General features: G+C 37.1%; 3 protein-coding genes across 3 annotated transcripts in view; all 3 read right to left on the minus strand.

The window, feature by feature from the left end:
* Window positions 1-1606, minus strand: part of LOC306768259 (electrogenic sodium bicarbonate cotransporter 1-like) — a 32633-nt gene extending 31027 nt beyond the window's left edge. Inside the window, exon 1 of the mRNA XM_079256536.1 lies at window positions 1497-1606. Coding sequence (XP_079112662.1) covers window positions 1497-1516 — 20 coding nt within the window. The 5' untranslated portion in view covers window positions 1517-1606. The remainder of the gene's footprint in view (window positions 1-1496) is intronic.
* Window positions 1607-2635: 1029 nt separating this feature from the next.
* On the minus strand, window positions 2636-6976 carry dck (deoxycytidine kinase; the record flags this gene model as incomplete). The annotated part of the gene is made up of 7 exons (XM_079257017.1): window positions 2636-2662; window positions 3796-3895; window positions 4089-4204; window positions 4327-4474; window positions 4675-4868; window positions 6478-6593; window positions 6886-6976. 7 exons carry the CDS (start codon window positions 6974-6976, stop codon window positions 2636-2638), a joined length of 792 nt encoding a protein of 263 aa, XP_079113143.1.
* Window positions 6977-8588: 1612 nt separating this feature from the next.
* Window positions 8589-17335, minus strand: LOC306768488 (MOB kinase activator 1B). The gene is made up of 6 exons (XM_079256866.1): window positions 17055-17335; window positions 14901-15067; window positions 12791-12884; window positions 12244-12377; window positions 10708-10871; window positions 8589-10623 (listed from the first exon to the last, which is right to left on the minus strand). Exons 1-6 carry the CDS (start codon window positions 17066-17068, stop codon window positions 10546-10548), a joined length of 651 nt encoding a protein of 216 aa, XP_079112992.1. The 5' UTR covers window positions 17069-17335; the 3' UTR covers window positions 8589-10545.
* Between the last annotated feature and the right edge of the window lie 922 nt (window positions 17336-18257).

The raw sequence follows: 18257 nt of genomic DNA on the forward strand, positions 1-18257 counted from the left end.
AGCCAGTTGGGTTTACCATGAGGGCAACAAGTGCAACGACCAGCACAGTGATGAATTACGAGCCTTGAAGAGGTCACATTTATCTTATGGGTGTCAATATTCAGAAGGAAGCTGTAAAACACTTTGTATAATCCTGAGCAGCTGATGAGTTTGAGCTGAAATGAGTTTTTATTGATAAAAATTTTTTTTAAAAAGTGTGAATTTCTCTGCACTTTTTATGTGCAAAGAGCTTCTGGGAATAGGACAAGTTTTTGGTGTGCTTTTTGGATTATATTAATAATGATAAATGTAAACTATAAATCATAAATAGAAAATAAATATAAAATACATATTTAAATATAAATATATGTTTATAATATAAAAATATATAATATAAATATAAATTACATTAATGATAAATGGAACACAATAAATAAATTGTAATCAGAACTGCCAAATAAAAACCCCACATTGAGTTTGTGGAACAAAAAAAATAATCATTGAAGAACTTTTATGCAACAAGTGACATCTTGTCAAGTTCGCTTAGAATTTCCTCCAAGATGACCTGACAAGGAAATGGAAAGATATCCAATTTCCCATAACATAACTCAGACCTTCTCATTTTCTACTTCGCACCCAGAGGAAGAATTATCAAAAGGAAATTAGGAACTCATTTCCTTGTTTCAAAACAAACCTCTCAATCTACCCAAAAGACAAAGAAGGAGGAATTAAATTGGTTTTTTTTAAATCGTTTTTCCTGCCAAGTTAAGGTAGTGTAGACAGGAGAATCCACCCATGTCCACCCCTTGTTTCACTCACTTTCAAGGAGGACTGAGCCTCACCTTATATATATAGCCTTATCTTAATCCTGCAAAATGAGAAATGCCAAGACAGTGATGAACTCCAATGTGCTTACAAGGAAAGTCAATTCCGACTAAGTGAATTTCCACACTGGACTGAAACCATGACGTGCCCTGGAAACCATTGCACAATAAGCGCGCAGAGGTTGAACCGCGACATATATTTTTGGGGTTTCAGCTTATAGAACACGTGACCTGTGGAGTTTACACACGGCTTCATAAGGATGCGCTGCAGATGATATATGCGCCACGGAGCATGCGCTCAAATTCCCTCTCACTAATTGATAGTGACAGGTTATTGGAAAATAGATTACCGTCCATTCATAGCCAGAACTGTGGCTTACGCACCTGAGGGAGTCGTTTAACATTCATAAAACGCATTTCCAACGTGATCTGCAGTCAAATAAAAAGTCAAAATATATTATTTGTGCCACCGTGGCCCTGTAAACCAAACCAATGACAGAATTTATACGCACAGAGAAAAATTCCTCATATTTTAAACGCGTGGAAATCAATATAGTCTGGTTAATGCTTAGTTTACACCTCTACCTGTCAGGGAAGCTGCGCACACCATTCGATTCCAGGCGCCGAGGAAAAAAAAGCCTCCAACACACAGAGTTGCGTTTTATTAGAGAAAAGGAGCGATCATGAACTTACTTGCTCTTGTCGGAACTCATGGTGACAACCTTCTTCCAACCAGATCAATATGAAGGTCCGCAAGCAGTTTCTTTTGGTTCTGGCTCCTTTGCAAGCTGCGTTTGGAAATCTTCACCTCTTTGCTTCCAAAGCGACTGAAAAGTGAAAGAAATGTGGCCGAAGAGCCGCGGCTATCTCGCTGGGATGATTTCTTCCACTCTACAAACCAAGTTTAACATATAACACACACTCCTCATATCTAGTCGGACTCGTTCTGCTCGTGGCGTGGCAACATCTTGGAGACAGTGGCTCGTTGGAAGCGCGTGGACACTCTCCGCGCGCTGCGTGTAGTTTTCCATATTTTAAGTCCCATCCCTCCTCCTGCGTGACGCCACGAGGGGGGCGGAGGTCACAATGTTACTTCTGGGTTGCGCACCGAAGGTTTCAACTTTACAGATGAATCTATTGTTACTAAGAAAAATAAAAAGTCTTAACTACAGACATAAAAAGGGCTTTATGATTAACTTTGTCTGAGGAAATAGTTTCATCCTTAGATCTGCTTACAGGATCACAATCTAATCATTTTCACTTGAAATATGTAATAAAAACACTTAACATGTAACTTATGTCGCAGTAAAGTGATTATAAACTATATACACCCCGTTCTACAAATAAATTTCGACCAAATGGTCTGGAAATTTTCACCTTGACCTCCTTTTAAAGGCACTAAATGTGAAAATTGAAGCAGCTATTTCAGGTAGCTTTACCCAAATCCTATTGGCACTACTAAGTAAAGGCAAGCTGGGAAGTCAAAAATAGCTGAGTGGTTGGAACAGAAACTGGCGACACCTACTGGAAGAGAAAGTCTTAACATTTGCACAAAGACTGATAAATTCTTACAGGAAAAAAAACAAAACAGATTACACCGGTAAAATGATTTATTGTATTTCAAGTTTACTGTCTTTAATACAAATGGACAATAATTACATTCTCATTTGCACATGTCAGCGTTGATAAATATACACCATAACAAAATCTGCTACACATTTTAAAAACTAAAGAATGTGGTCAGCATTGTGGAAATTCATTGTTTAAAAAAACCCCAAAAAAAACCAAAACAAAAACAACTCCATTTTTGTCCACGTTTCCCCATCAACTGCTTATAACGTGCTGAGGAACTCCTTCACCTGGAAAAACAGCAAACAACTCATCAGCTTTACCAGCGAGTGCAACGATAGCAACTCAAAACTGTTATTTCATTGCTTATAGAAGAGTTGAAGCGAAACCTTAATAAGTGCTGGTGTTTACTATCAACATGGAAACTGCTCAGTAAGCACTTTTTACAGTGTTTGGTGTGTGAATGTTTTTTTTCTGAGTTACATGTCAATCCAATCAGTTTCTGATAGTTTCTAAAACAAAATCAGCATAGAGTCGTTTGAAAGGTTTCTCTAAAAAGATTGAAAACATGATAAATATTTGTGGAAGTATTATTACATAAGACACTCAGTTTAATTTCCTGCCATGAAATGAAACTGAAAGAAACATTTTGAAACCTTAAAAGTCAGTGTTTAAATACTTGAAATTAAGTTTTGCAAGTCTGATTAAATTTTGCAACCCTTAAAAGTACTTTGAATGTTTAAAAAAAAAAAAAAAAAAGAAAGAAAAAAGAAAAAGTTTGAAACTCTGCAAGCAGTTTTGTACTTGATTTTCTTTCCCAAACTTTATTCTATTATAAATATTTACACACACACACACACACACACACACACACACACACACACTGAACAAACTATATAACTTTAACTGTGATTAAAAACTACTGAAAGCCAATGGCCTAAACTATCTGAAAACACATGATAAACTGCAGACTCTTTTCTTTTTAATCTGTGGTTTATTCTGATAATCACAGTGGCTGCCCCGCCAAATGATCATGCTCTCCAATGACTTCTTGACGCCATTGTGCATTTATATCACTACTATATGTACTGTATGCTACATGCATACAGTACATATAGTAGTATAGTAGTTATGTGACTTCTTTTACACATAATGATGTTGTTTTGACATGGTGGGGGTCTTAGCTTTATGCTGTAGTGGCCATCATAGTTTTTATGTTTAAACACACTGATAGGGAACGTAGGTTAACTTTTTTTTTTTTTTTTTTTTTTTTAAATGGGATAAATAAATATATTGACAAAATCTCTACATCAGAAAATTGGCACAAAGACTTGTGAAATCAAGAAGTATTTCTTGGCTCTAGTGCATTCCTGTCCCTTCCTATCTCTTCATTATTACCAACAGCACAAAGGCAGGTTCTCACCTTCTCAATCATGTTGGCACCCTTGACTTTGTTTCCTTTAAATTCATCATTAACATCTATCGTCAGGACAGGAACCTCACTGAGATACTCGAACTCCATGCTGTAGGCAGAGACACAGATGTTAATCCTTTTCTTTCCAGGAAATGGCACATTTCAACATTTCCCTTCTAAACTGAAGGCATTTGACTTTATAGAAAAAGTTCTGAATGAAGAAAATCCATATCCAGGACAAAGACGCTTTAATGTTGCAGGGCAAACAACAAAAGTGTGTGTGTGTGTGTGTGTTTCCTCACTTCATGGTCTTGTGCTGCAGCCAGCTCTCATGTTTAAAGTGGAGCTTCTCCAGGTACTCCAGAGGAATGTCTTGCTCTTCCTGTCTGCCTCTCAGGTGTAATCTCTCCAAACATCTCTACACTCATACAACAAATAAAGGAAATGGTGTTTTGAGTTTAAATATAGAAATATCAAATTCCCCATCACAAATTCCTCCCATTTACATGCAACTGGATGATGGTAAACCAGGCAGAATACCTCTGGCGAAGCTCTGAGGTAGATGATGCCGTCCAGCTCAATGTGCTTGCCAAACTGGTTATGCAGCCAGCCATGCCAGTCCTGATAGATGGACCATTCAGTCTCATTCATGCATTCACTCTCATATAGATTGGCTGCGAAGATGTATCTGCAACGTGACATTCACACGCAAAGGAGTTAGATGAGTCTGCTGGTCTGCTAAATGCATGAATGACTTGGTTTAAAACTTATTTTGGACTTCCCTCCATTAAGCAATTTCATAACCATGAACAGACAAGCATACAATGTTCTTTAAGTATTTATTCATTTACATTAGAGTTAGACAACAAGTAGCGTGGTTATCGATACCTGTCACTGTAGATGGATCTCTCAAAGAACTGCACTGGATTTTCAGCTTCTCTGAGCTTCCCATTGGCCGATCTGATCTGGGAGCGCACCCGACTGATGCAGGCATAGCTCTGGAAGGTGTAAGCCCACCGCTCTGGCTTCTCATACATCATCTGCAGCACATTGCCCCCACTCCTCTGAGATGTGGTCAGCTCCTGAGAAACAGAAGAAAAAAAGCACAGAAAGGCTATTTGAATACAGTGATGTAAGTGTGTTAAGCTTTTCTCTTTTTAAAACAGCAGCTGAATGAAAATGATTTGCTTTTCATTTAAAAAAAAAAAAAAAAACAGGCTGAAAGTAAATATACTCAGTGTGTGTATGTGCGTTTTAAATCTTTAAATTATTAGATGGAATTGATAAAACTGTGCTGAAACTAAAAACCTTCTAAATAAATACCCATCGTGTCAACCTTACTTATAGATGTATAATACACAGAGCAGGTAATGTTACAGCCTACAGCAGCAAAAAAAAAAAAAAAAAAAAAAAAAAAAAAATGATGGTAATGATATGCAAGTCTTTCTGACACTTGCAAGTTACCTGCTTGTATTATACATTACAACCACTGGCAACACATAAATGCTAATTGTTTTTATTTTTTTGTTTTTTTAAAAAAAAATTTTAAAAATTATTTTAAATTGTTAATATTTTGTGTTGCAAGACTGAGGCCTTTATGTACAAGGTAAGATCAGGCCCTACTTAAACGTTTACATGAACAGGCTTTTCATATAAAATGTAATTATGTGTCATGTGCCCCTTTATAATCCCCATCTACTGTTTATCAGTTAAACTGCAGGTGAGTTTTTTCCAAAACCATCTTCAACCACAGCTAAACAGGAAAGGTGATGGGTTATATTGACCCACAATGGATTTTTACTTGAAAGTTCATCTATTTTAATTTAAAAATAAATAAATAAATAGAAATGCCCAATGACCAGCAGAGGGCTTCTGCCAAAACTCCGGTCAGACCTGTAACAGCGGAAAGGCTTGTTAGTGGACTCCTGAACAGCTCAGCTGAAGTAGGGCATTCTTTTAATGCTTCTGTGCTCTCAAATTACACTGCAACAGCACAAATGTGCAAACGCTTATTTTACAGACACACACTCACACAAAAAAATTAATAAATAAATAAAATCACAATTTTCCCTTTAGGAATTAAAATTGCATTTTATATACATATTCTGGCTTCTTCAGGCAGGCTCATCAAGCTGGTTTCAGGATAACTTATTTGTCTTAATGCTTAATAGTACATTAACAAATCATATTTTTTAAAGAGTCATAGCATTTGCCTGTGCATTACAGTGTTCTATTATTATTCTATATGACATTGTTTCAAAACACTGATTTAAATCTATTGTAACAGACTCAAATGCATCACTTGCATTAAGACCTATATGTGAACCTGCTGAACTTAAGAGTCTCATTTCTGGGGTGAGGCTACATGCCTGCAGCTGTGTGGGACTTCAGAGATGTTTGCCAGCTGGACACCATCTGTTCCCTTGGGTGTGAGGTAGTGGCTTTATAGCAACCAGTGCAGATATTTAGACTGATAGTAGCTGCACTCTGAATACACATGAAGCTTTGTTTAGTAATCATACATCCAGTTGGGTTGCATACATGCGCATCTTAAGGTAGTGAATGCTTATGAAGAAGAAACATTTATTCCCCATTTCTAGCGTAATGTTGAACCGAAGCTCATTTTAGCTCAAGCTATCAAGAGAGCAGGTTTTCCAGTAGCTTGTGTCTGACAATATTGCAAATAAATACCTCAAAATCGCTTCCTGTTGTTTGAACATTGCACCATCTGGCGATTGGCTCTGGCACCACCTCCCAGTCTGCGCTCTGCTTCTCCAAAAGGCGCACAAAGGTGGATTTACCCGCCGCTAAGCACAAAGGATGCAAAAATAAAGTATTTTAGGCTGCAAAGAGCAGAACTACAAGACGCTTTCACGTGTCCTGGGAATATCCTCACATGAAAAATATGTTTATTTGAAGCAGGCAGAATTATTGTTCTAGGTTTATTAGCGGTAAAAACAAAAAAATCAATTAAGAGTAAATCGACACTGGCAGATAAATAATATGACAGGAGCACAAGACGTTACGCATTTCATCAAATAAAAGACTAATGTTTGCTTTCGTTGAGGAAAATTCCTCTTCAGTAAAAGCAACACTCACCAATGTTTCCCTCGATTGAAATGCGCTTCATTCTTTTCTCCATGGAGTCGTTCATGGGGTCTGGGCAAGGTCTCTTTGAGTTAAAAGACATCTCCGGATATATATGATTTTTTTCTTTGTTAATTAATCAATAAAAGTGGCTGCAGCAGCTGCAACTAAACACGATTTGTTCCTCCTGCTGTTTAAAGTTTGGCGGTAACAAACATAAGGAAGTGGCGGCAGGTTTACGCACAGCTGTCCCCGCCCACAAAACGGCGGCTGGGCGTCACGTGTCGACGTGACGTTCACACGGCAGACACGGAACTAGTTTAATCCTCGAAGGTATAAATAAATAAATAAATTCTTGCAGATGTGGCTATACATGAACGGTCGGTGGAGCTATTTATTTGGGAAATAGTTCGGATTAGCGCGTATTACACTGTAATTATGCAAAATATTTTCTAACTATTCCTTTTGTTACAGCTGAGCTACATCACTTTGAAATGGAAGTTATGTCATAAAGCTACATAAATTAAATACCGCACACTTACTGATATTATTAGATGCAACTGTAGGAGCAAAAATTGTAATGAAGTAAAAAGGGGAAAAAAACTGACTTGACACTATAAAAACACCTTGCTAGTTGATGTTGAACCCTTTCTTCCCTTCAGAAGTGCCTTAATTCTTAGTGTTATAGATTCAACAACCTGCTGGAAACATTCCGTATAGTTTGCTCCATATTGACATGACAATTGCTGGTGCTTTGTCAGCTACACATCTGTGATGATAATCTCACCTTCCATCACACTGCTCTTTAGGAATGAGATCTGGTGACTGCGGAGATCATTGGAGTTCAACTCATTGTCATGTTCAGGTAGTAAGTTGGAGATCAAGTTGTGTGGCATGGTGCTTTGTCTTGCTGAAAGTAAACTTTTAGAAGATGGTGCACTGTGGTCATCAAGGGATGGGGATGCTCAGCAACAATGGCCAGGTAGGCTGTGGTGGTTAAACCATGCTCAGTTGTCCCCCACACCAATGCACCACCAGGACGGATCCATGCCTTCAGACTGTGTACACCAAATTCCAACCCTACCATCTGACAGGAGTGGTACCTGGTGTGGTCTTCTGCTGGTGAAGCCCATCTACTTCATGGTTGGACATGTTATTTAGACCTTATTTCTTCATACCTTTGTTATAACTACCGGTTATTTGAGTGTCTGCTGCATTTCCATCACCTCCAACCAGTACGCCCATTCTTCTTTGACTTCTGACATGTGTAAGGCATTTTTGTTCACTGCTATTCAATGGACATTTTAGTTTTTGAACCGTTATTTGTAAACCATAGAGATGTGTTTTTCTTTTCATATCCCAGTAGATCAGCCGTTTCTGAATTAGTCACACCAGTTACTGGTATCAGATCCCAGTAACTATGCCCTGTTTTAAATTGCTTAAGTACCTTTTTATCTTCATTCTGATGCTTAGTTTGAAGTTCTTGACCATGACTGCACACCTGAACGTGTTGAGTTCCTGTCATGTGGTTGGATGATTATTTGTGTTTACAAGCAGTTAAACCTAATAACACGACCAGTTAGTGTACATAAAACTGCTGCAATAAAAAGTAAAAAAACTCAAAATAATACTCTAGACAGTACTTTACTATGTATACTTACTTTTACCTTGTGGTGTTCAACGAATGTACAATCCATTCAAAGAGTCACGACGACCTTTATTTGCCTTAACAGCATAAATCAATTCAGTAGCATTGAAAACCCCCTACCAAGCCATTATTTACAAACATTTCATCAATCATTACAGATAAAGAGGAAAAACTGTAGGCAGTAGGCTTTGTTGCGAGCATTTCATATTGATGAGATGCTTTCAGGATGACTGATTTTCGTATTGCAATATCTGACATCTGGTAACCAGTAACATTCATAATATTTAGCAAAGTTGAGGGGAAAAAAAAATAAACGAAAAAGAGATACTGAACAAGTCAAACAAATAGTGTTGATATTCAAATGTGTGAAAAGCAGCTGCTGAAAAGACTCAATGCATTCATTTAACCAAAAGCTACCACTCCATGCTTGCTGAAAATCATTTTCAAGACAGGACTAATCCTCAGTATTTACACGTGTGCATCAAAGTAGTCCACCTCTTCGACACATTCTAGGTATAAAATGATCTTGTGATTATTTTAAAACTAAAGCTGACAGAGAAGCATTTCAATTTTGTCACACACACCCAAATCCAAGCACGATAAACAAAACGGTAAATACTGGATATAAAGCATCCAAGAGCCAACTGGTAACCCTCTTAGTTTAGTCAATTATTGCATAGTAAACTACACTTTGACATTAGGGAAGGGTGCATGCGCCTGCTGCTTAAAAGCACAGCAACAACTCAAACCACATAAAAGCGCCAGAAAACCTCACTTGTGCCTTGTAGCTGATTTCAAAAGAGGTTAAGCCATTCAACATTCATTTGGGGAAATATGAGGAGGAAAAAAAATGATCAGTCACATGATACAGCTTCTCACAAAGCACAGCCTAAGCAGAAGAAACATTCAGGCAAGAGAGGTCAGGAAAATAGTTCAAAGTGCTTAATGGCTATAGAGTTAACAAGGGACACAGCATTATCCAATTCAAAATGCTTGCATCTTTAACAGCGGAGGTTCAACACATCTCTACGTCTATACAGTTTTCATTTTAGATCCCTTGCAGACTTTTCCTAAAAGAAATGTTTCTACTTAAATGTTTCGGGGGGGGGGGGGGGGGTAACTAGCATACAGGAACATGTCACTAGGCAATGCTAAATGTTTGTTAGTCCCTGCTACGACGTCACAATATTCTATCCTCACTTCTATGGCCTTCAACACATTCATTTATCATAACCTGCACGGAACACTCAGCAAAGAGACTTGCTAACTAAAAACAAAACAAAACAAAAACAGGAAAGTTTTTGAACAAAGTTATTTAACCCATTTACAGTAGTGTCTGAAATGTGTTATAAGGGTGGATTTTAGAAGTATGTTAACTTAAAGGGACGTTTGGTGGAAATGTTAACATTGTGTCAGCTAAATTTCAGTGACATATGGCCTTCGTCTTCAGACAGTTCTCATTGATATAGGGCAATTATGAGCCATGCTAGGCACTTGGGTTATTTTCTATTGACATGTCAGCAATTATAGTAGCAAACCAAAACTCTGATCTCTCTATATCAAATAAAATAATTAGAAACCACTGTTAAATTCATGCTCTTACCACCAATTACACCCTTTTGTACAGCATAACACCATTTTCCCTTTTAAGTGGGTTAGATATAGGCATCTGAGAGCATGAAAATGCCCTGTGTTGCTGTAAATCCAAGTGAAAACAATAGAAAATCTGGACTGTTGTGGAACACTAATGAATATGAGTTTTAATGATCTAAATATAAGCACTGGGGATTTGTTTTTCCATACAGTTAAATCTTTTTTCTCTATGGTTTGTCAATTAGGTGTGTAATCCCTGATAAAAATTAGTTGCGGTGCCTTAAACCTATAAAAACCCTTCCTTCTTCCTGGCATTATTAAAAACATTTCCCCAAATGGAAATATAGTATATACTGCATACATACAGCCAGGGTGGGGTGGGTATCTGTGCAAAAACTAGAAGAACAATAAAATCAGGGTTGCATTGCTGTTTATCTGTCCTTAGTTGTCAGTTTCTCAATAAGCTCCTGCAGTGGGGCCAGCTCTTTTCTGTCAATGAGGTTGAACTCCTGGAAAAGATCAAACAATAGGGGAAATCATGTTTTAAACATGAAAAAAAGAAATAACCTCTTAATATATTTCAGTTTCTTTACCTGAACAAAAAAGATGAAGTGTTTGAATGATGTGTTGAGATGAGCCTCCTCTTGCAGCTGCATGACAGAGTCAAAGTGCTGGTGGTAGATGTGAGCGTAGACCCTGAACAGGCGCTTCAGGATGGTCTTCGCCACAGACATGAAGTTGCGTTTGAAGGGGACGCCTTGGGAACAAGAAGTTAAAAACTAATCACATAAATCAGATATATAAAGATAAACAATCTCATAGTAGAGCCAATGTTGTAGCTAATGACTTGCATAACACAACATTAAAATGGAATATAAAGAATTTGAGGTTTTAAAAATACTGTGCATGAAATAAATACAAACTAAATGTTGCGCTGTATAGTATTTTCTTTGCTTTTGCAAAACTTAAAACAAGCATGAATTAGATGTAGCTGCACTTCAGTACTATTGTCTTGGACTGCAAATTGGCCGGCTACAGCATGACAGTGAAGAGGTGCAAACAATCATCAAGGCAGCCCAATCCCACCTCATGGCAGTCACATTAAGTAGACATCTGTAGGAAGGTACTTGCTCTTGTTCAAACAACCTCTGATCTATTCAACAGTTATCTACAGTTGTAAAGTACAGAAGCTCAGTGGAGGTTCTGCGACAGTGTACAGGCGTATAGCCGGCCACCTACAGTTGCAGCTTAGTATCAATTATTCAAAGTAAGGTAGAAAAAAGGACACATTTTTATGCTGGACACTAATTCTTTAACTTAATTTGACATATATTTGGCCATTTACAGAATTTAAACAACTCAAAAACTCTTGATGGCTGTAATATGTTCAATAAGTGCAACAAAATCTTGCACAAAATTAGTTACAACCCAGTGGAAAGCTATGATGTACTTCTGGCACAGGGAATAAGAGATCTAAAGATTGTGTACAATGAATTAAATTCTGTTTATGCTGTTAGTCCTTCAGTCCATCTGACATTTATTTATGCTGTCAGGAAAAAATATCCCTCCACCTGTGATGGCACAAGCTTTAGCCAGTAAAAACAACTGTGCAAGCAAGTATGCAAATTGTCCATCACTGCTGTGAGTTAGCATACTGTTAACCGGCTATATATTACAATATCTTTTTGAAAATCTGTTATACAATATTCCCAAAATTATCTTTGAAGAATGTTGTGTGACATGATGGTAAGATGTGAAACATCAAAGTAAGCACAGTGGTGGAATTACGTGACAAACTTTTGACTGTATATACATGCATAAAGCAAATATTCAGTATTTAGCTACATTGGTACAGACAAGCCAAAAGACATGCAAATGGAAAACCGATGAGCCATATAATTGCTGCATCAAAGGAGGATTTCCATTTTATTACTTTTAGCATTTAATTTGCATGGCAGTTGAAATCATAGAGAAGTTATCTACTTGTCCACTTAACTGTGACCATAATCCTGTTCCTTATTTTAGCCTAGTTTTTCTCAGACATTAAAGAGAAGTCCAAAGCATATCACTCCCACTAAAGTGGCCAATCAGAAAGAGGCTGACAATGATTGCCAAACCGTGCACCTTACCAATCTTGGAGGGGAAAAGTGTTTCATCATCGAGCTGGTCTTGCACCCAGGTCATGAGGTAATCGATATACTTCGGAGCAGAGCATTTAATGGGCTTCTTAATGTTGGTTCCATCAGCCCAATGGTACTCGTACCTGCGGAAATGACAATTTTACAGGGATTTCATCTAAAATGGTTCATTTTAAACTTCTTCTTGTATGTAAGACAAATCTATGTTTGTGTAGATGGGTTGACAAGATTCAGATTACATAACTGGCTGTTTAAAATAGTTAAATATACACCAATTCATTTTCTGTACTCCTTAGTTACTAAATACTAAACCTTGCAAAAGTCAACTTAACATATTTGTCAACATTAAACATTCCTTGGAACACCAGCAGAGACTGACAGCAGAACTCCAGACAAAGATTATGTTGATAGCAAGAATTCATTTCAAGCACAGAAAAAAAAAACCTTCAGTCTTCCCAGAAAAAGAAGAGTGAATAAAATTACTGCTAAGGTGATTTATTAAAATAAGAGTTTCACAGGCCTGTACTGCTGTACTCACTTTGGGCCAGCAGACATGACAGGACAGCTTTCCTCTGTACAAAAGTCTGTGATTGTTCCATACAGCATGTTGATCTGGTTAAAGAAATCCACAGCTGGGGGGCAAAAAGAAAGGAGAAAGAAGATATTCAAATTAGCAGATATAGTGTGTACTCGCATAAATGGCTGCCATGAAGTCTCTCTCTGCCTTTACCGACTCACTGATGAGTCCAAACTGTAGACCAGTGTACTATCCAGCTCACACCAGAGGCACATAGCCAGGTTTGGTTCCCATCAGTTGTGATGAACTATTTAAGCATTGGGCATGTAAGAGCTTATTTTGCCAATGAAAAGAGAAAAGGGAACTACACTGAAGAGCTGATATGGTATATATATTGCTAAGCTGTTTTTAAGGAGAAGTCAGATCCATTTTAGCTGCTTTTTTTAAATATTTGTGAAAAATATTTAATCCCATTACCTGGTGAAGAAGGCTAATTCGATTTACAGAATTTTGCCAGTACATTTCTGTCATTTTCATGAGATGCTGATCAAAATTTGGATATTCACAAATCCAGAGTTAGAGTTGATGTTGTTACACCCGAGATCTGATGCTAGTTCACCAGAAAAAAAAAATGTACTGTACTTAAAATATTCATTTCAAGGCCTGCTAATAATTGAAATCAAACTTTTCTTACTCAATGTTTCTACTTTCTTGCCTAATAGCTGAGGAAAAGTTACAATGCCTCAGAGAATGACTCAAACGCAGACTGAGAAAAGGCCGAAACCATATAGTCCATGAGGTATGTCAATTTCTGCAGTGATTCAACAACTTTACAAGCTAACTGTGTCATGACACATATCAGATACCAACAATTTGCCAATACTTCCTATGAACTAGAATGTCAAAGTTGAAGATAATGATGATAATCGCCCACAAAACAGAAGTATTTGACAACACAATAAGTCTGTATTCTATGTAACTGCATACAGAAACATCAAACATGTTATTCCAGTTTTAATGCATTATAAATGCCACCTAAGGCTTAGATGTATCTACAACACTATATGATTTGAAAAAAAACATGCAGGCTAGCAGGAAACGGAATAAAGCAGCACCTGTCATTAGCACTCCCACATACTTGCTTGCTGTAAATACTCTGGAGAATTACTTGCTGCATTCATTTACACCATCTCAGTTGGCCACTTTCTAAGTTATTACCACAGAGCTTGCAAGATAAACACCTCTAAGAGGCTGAAGCTAATGTAGACACTGACATTCGCATCTAAAGCTCCGACAGAACGTTTTAAGAAAATATCAGGGCTGCAGTTCGCGTGGGGGAAAAAAAAAAACCAAAGCCTGATGGCGAGAATGCATCAAAAATAACTTCTGTTTAATTCTGGCTTAGAGAGCTGTGTTGCATGCCTTCCTTATCCTCATGTCACTATCTATTTAATCTTAAAAAAAAAAAAGAAAAAGAAGTGAGCGGTTTCTCGTGGACAGAGATCATGTGAAAAGTCATTTAAACACACTGGTGGAGAAATCACTGCTCTCGGCACTGCTATTCTGACTTCCCTTTATTATAAAAGCCAAAGCAGCTTGTGCAACAGTGACGGAAATCAAACCATCCCAACAAAGAGCTGCAAAGCTTGAGAATCAAATGATTATAGAGCAAAAGTGGTACAGCTAACTAAGCTAGAGAGGGGTGTCTTTCTGTAAAGAGTGAGAACAACACAAGATATCTAATTATTTGTGAGCAAACTGGTCCAGTGAACATTTAAAACCCTACAGGCAGAGTGATGTGAGAGGAATTTAAGCTTCTCTAAATTGAGCCATTTGTCACAATTTAGAGGAAAGTAAACAAGGCTCTCACAGTGCAGACAATAAAGTCTATTTAACATTCATAGCGGTTTGTCCAGCATGAATGCACACGGTCATTAGAAGGACTGCCAAGATCTTACATCCTTTAGTCCACTATCAGCTGATTCATGATGTGGACTAATTGACATTTTCAGAACAAATCTAACAAAAAGAATGCAAATTTAAGGACCATAAAAAGAGATATAAAAATCAAGACATGTTCAGATAAAGTAATTTCTCAAGGAGGGTGATATGGGAAAATGCCAGTGCTTACTGTTGACAGCGACCCACTCATTTAAATCTTCACCCTCGGGCAATGTTACTGCCATGCGCAGGTTTCCACTCCCCAGCGTAGCCTCTGCATGTTTCAACAGCTCGTACTGATGAGAACCCTCTGGGATATTCTTCTTGGGCTTGAATGTTTTGGATGAACGGTTTCCACTGTGAGTCACATTTCAAAAAGATAGATAAATGGTATGATAAATAAGGAGGCAGACATGAGAAATCATGAGTTCACAGAACCACTAGGTAAGAAACTATTCAAACGTCAAGATATACAAATAAAAAAAATCTGACAAAAGAGCTGTAGTTTGTTAATTTACAGTATAAGAGCAGGGGATCAGAACAGTATGTCTCTGTGTATAATGAGGTCATTTCAAGAGGTACTGTATCCAGCCCTCCTGCTCCCCCAATAAACAGGAATTTTTTAATCGTGGAAGTATAATGGATTTGACACTAAAATATTTTGTATCTGCTAACAAAAAGCTACATCAAAATCTGAAGAGAATGCATTATTTACTTCACATTTTCTTTGGCACAAAAAGTTCAAATGCAAGAGGTGAAACAGAGCAGTGTAATTTATACCACATTGGTAGAAGTCATATTCAGACTTTACTTACAGTAGCAATGCAAAAATATAAAAACTGAGTTACACAGAAGACTTTTATTATTAAACTTAACACATCAAAATGTGTATGTAGCTTTTAAGTGCAAAATATATGCAACCTTTCAATCCTGACAGGACGTTTATGACATCCTTTTCATGAAGCAATAATATCAATTTGATTTTCTTTCATTAATATAAAGGTCAAAGTCAATGATCAACAATAACTAAAAGCTGTCAGACAACATAGATCTCTGCCAAGTCATTGTTAAAATAAAAAAAAAGTGTTTTCCCATTGACTGTGGGCATCAGTTATTTGTTAAAAGCTCAAATGGGAAAAAGTTCCTTATCTCTTCATAGTAAAACAAATTCTGGATTTAGACTAGATCAGCCCCAAAAGCCAAACCTTGTTCCTCATTTCAAAATAAGGAACATGAACAGTTATGTTACCTTACATACAGCCAAAGCTGTATAAAAAAAAAACAAAAAAACAAAAACATCTGAGGAGCTGAAAAGACATAAACGAAGGAAGTAGGATATTTTATTTTTCAACCTGGATATTCTAAATATGATATGGTGTATACTTGATCCAATACTTGGGCATTGAATGACTAAACTTTAGAATAAAGCCAAGTAGGAACTATAACCCCCCCCCCCCCCCCCCCCCCCCCCCCCTTTTTTTTTTTTTAATTTTTTTTTTTTTATTACCAATAACACATATTTACAGAAAAGGGGGGGGGGGGGGGGGGGGGGGACAAAAAAACAAAACAAAACATGATAATCTGCATGGATTTAAACCTTTCTGGTCGGACATGTCGGTCCACCACAAAAAGAGGATGTTGGTAGATGCATGACCAAGTCAACTCAATATTTTCTCATCAACAAAGTTCAGTTATTTTAGCTATCAATACAAGAAGGGAAAAATATACTTTGTGATATAGTAAAAAAAAAAATGTTTCAGGGATTTGCTGGCGACTATTAATTGTTTCCCTTATTCACCAACACAGTTTGATATCTCCAACAGGAGCAATCTAATGTCTCTGCACTAACATCTGATTTCATTTCAATACATAATTTTGAATGACAATATGAAGCAAAGCAGAACAAAGAATATTGTATATCCTTTTTTTAAAAACTGCATTGTTGTAGTTTTAATACAGAATCACGAATATATTTCCGCGTTTTGTCCCAATGAAGCTAAATTAGCTCATGTCAAGCGTCTACACTCCAGCAAATATGCAGAACCAAAAACTGTGCACTGTTAACTGTCCTAACGTTAGGTTTCTTTAAGGCTAGAAATGTAAAGACCCAGGACTTAACACTTACTACATCTGTTTGTACATTTAAGACAGTATTAGGGCTACAGCCAAACTTTTAATTTTTAGAACTAATGCAAATCCCAATATGAATTCAAACGCCAGGAAGTAGACGAAGCCCCAACATGCTATCGCTAGCTAGCCTCATAGCCCTGAAGTCAAAATAACGAGATCTACATTTAAAGCTAAATCTCAAAACAAAAAAGCTTTTAACACAATCAAAACTCACAATAGAAAGCTCATGTTTCTTCGGTGCGCAGAAAATATCCCTCTTGGTAAATTTCAGTCGAACAGAGGGGAGGCACACCAAGGGGATTGTGAGGCAAAAACTCCGAAGTCGCTCTTGACCTCGTTTTTTCTCTGGATTTCTCTGACGGCACGAGCAAATTATCCCAATTTAATACTACTGTAACCAATATAAAATTAACGCGACTACAGAAAAACAGGTTCATTCAGCAGTGGCTCCAGTGAAAGACTACTGCTCTGTACGCTGAGAAGCAGCAGCGTACTGATTGCTAAAGACTTCTTCATTGGCTATTCAAGGCGCACCAGAGGCATTTCTGATGTCTGCTGCCACCTAGTGGATTTAAAATGTTCAACACTGGGTCTCCGGGGAACGGGATTCTGCTTTGGTGGCGTTTGTTGGAAAACTTTCATTGGTTGTAACCAGTCTAAAAGTGCACAGGCCCCTGGGTCCAGAGTGTTCCAGGGGTCCCATTCCATTACATAATATTGTAAAAATTGTAAAAGATACACTATGAAATGACATTTCAATCTCTCAGCTAGTGGTACCAATATCAATACACACACATACACTGTGGTATAACTATATCTTTCATGTCCAAACTGCTGATACAACTAACTAACTAACTAAATACAACTAACTCTTTTCCCTGATAAATAAAACAAACTATTTTTTAAAAGACCTGAAAATGTGTTATTTAAAGCTATAAATATTGAGGTCAGTAGTGCTGCATTTGAGTTTCCTTTGTTCGTGCTTTCACGCCGGTAAGGTTGTGATAATGTAATGTACTATAAAGGATAACATTAAAGTAGCATTTTAAGGATTTTTTAAAAAACTTTTTAAAAAAAAAGAGATTGTATAACAATATAGCTTGTAACAGGTGTAGAGCTTTCGAGGTACATTTAATGCAACTGAGCAGTAAAATTGTAACAGAAGAAGGAAAAAAAAACGGAAAAAAACCCAACATGAAAGCAAAACAAACTCGAGTTAGCACTATTGCAAACTAAAGTTTTCAAATTTATGTGAATAAGTATATATATCTAATATATACATTCCTGATGTATATGTAGATTTATTTGTAAGAGAGGAAACAAAGAAAAAGGAAACAACAAAATACACTTGTCATTCAAGCTGCTTATTCATTAAGGATTTATTTATCAAAGTAAACCTGTACGACTGTGTTTGCTG

This window comes from Telmatherina bonti (genome assembly GCF_933228915.1).
Source record: "Telmatherina bonti genome assembly, chromosome: 17".
Classification (NCBI taxonomy): domain Eukaryota; kingdom Metazoa; phylum Chordata; class Actinopteri; order Atheriniformes; family Telmatherinidae; genus Telmatherina; species Telmatherina bonti.

Coding starts and splice junctions, on each gene's coding strand:
- LOC306768488 (XM_079256866.1), bottom strand. Junction 12,885..14,900: donor TGAGTGGGTCGCTGTCAACA/GTAAGCACTGGC, acceptor TTTGCCCCCCAG/CTGTGGATTTCTTTAACCAG. Junction 10,624..10,707: donor ACTTCATCTTTTTTGTTCAG/GTAAAGAAACTG, acceptor GATCTTTTCCAG/GAGTTCAACCTCATTGACAG.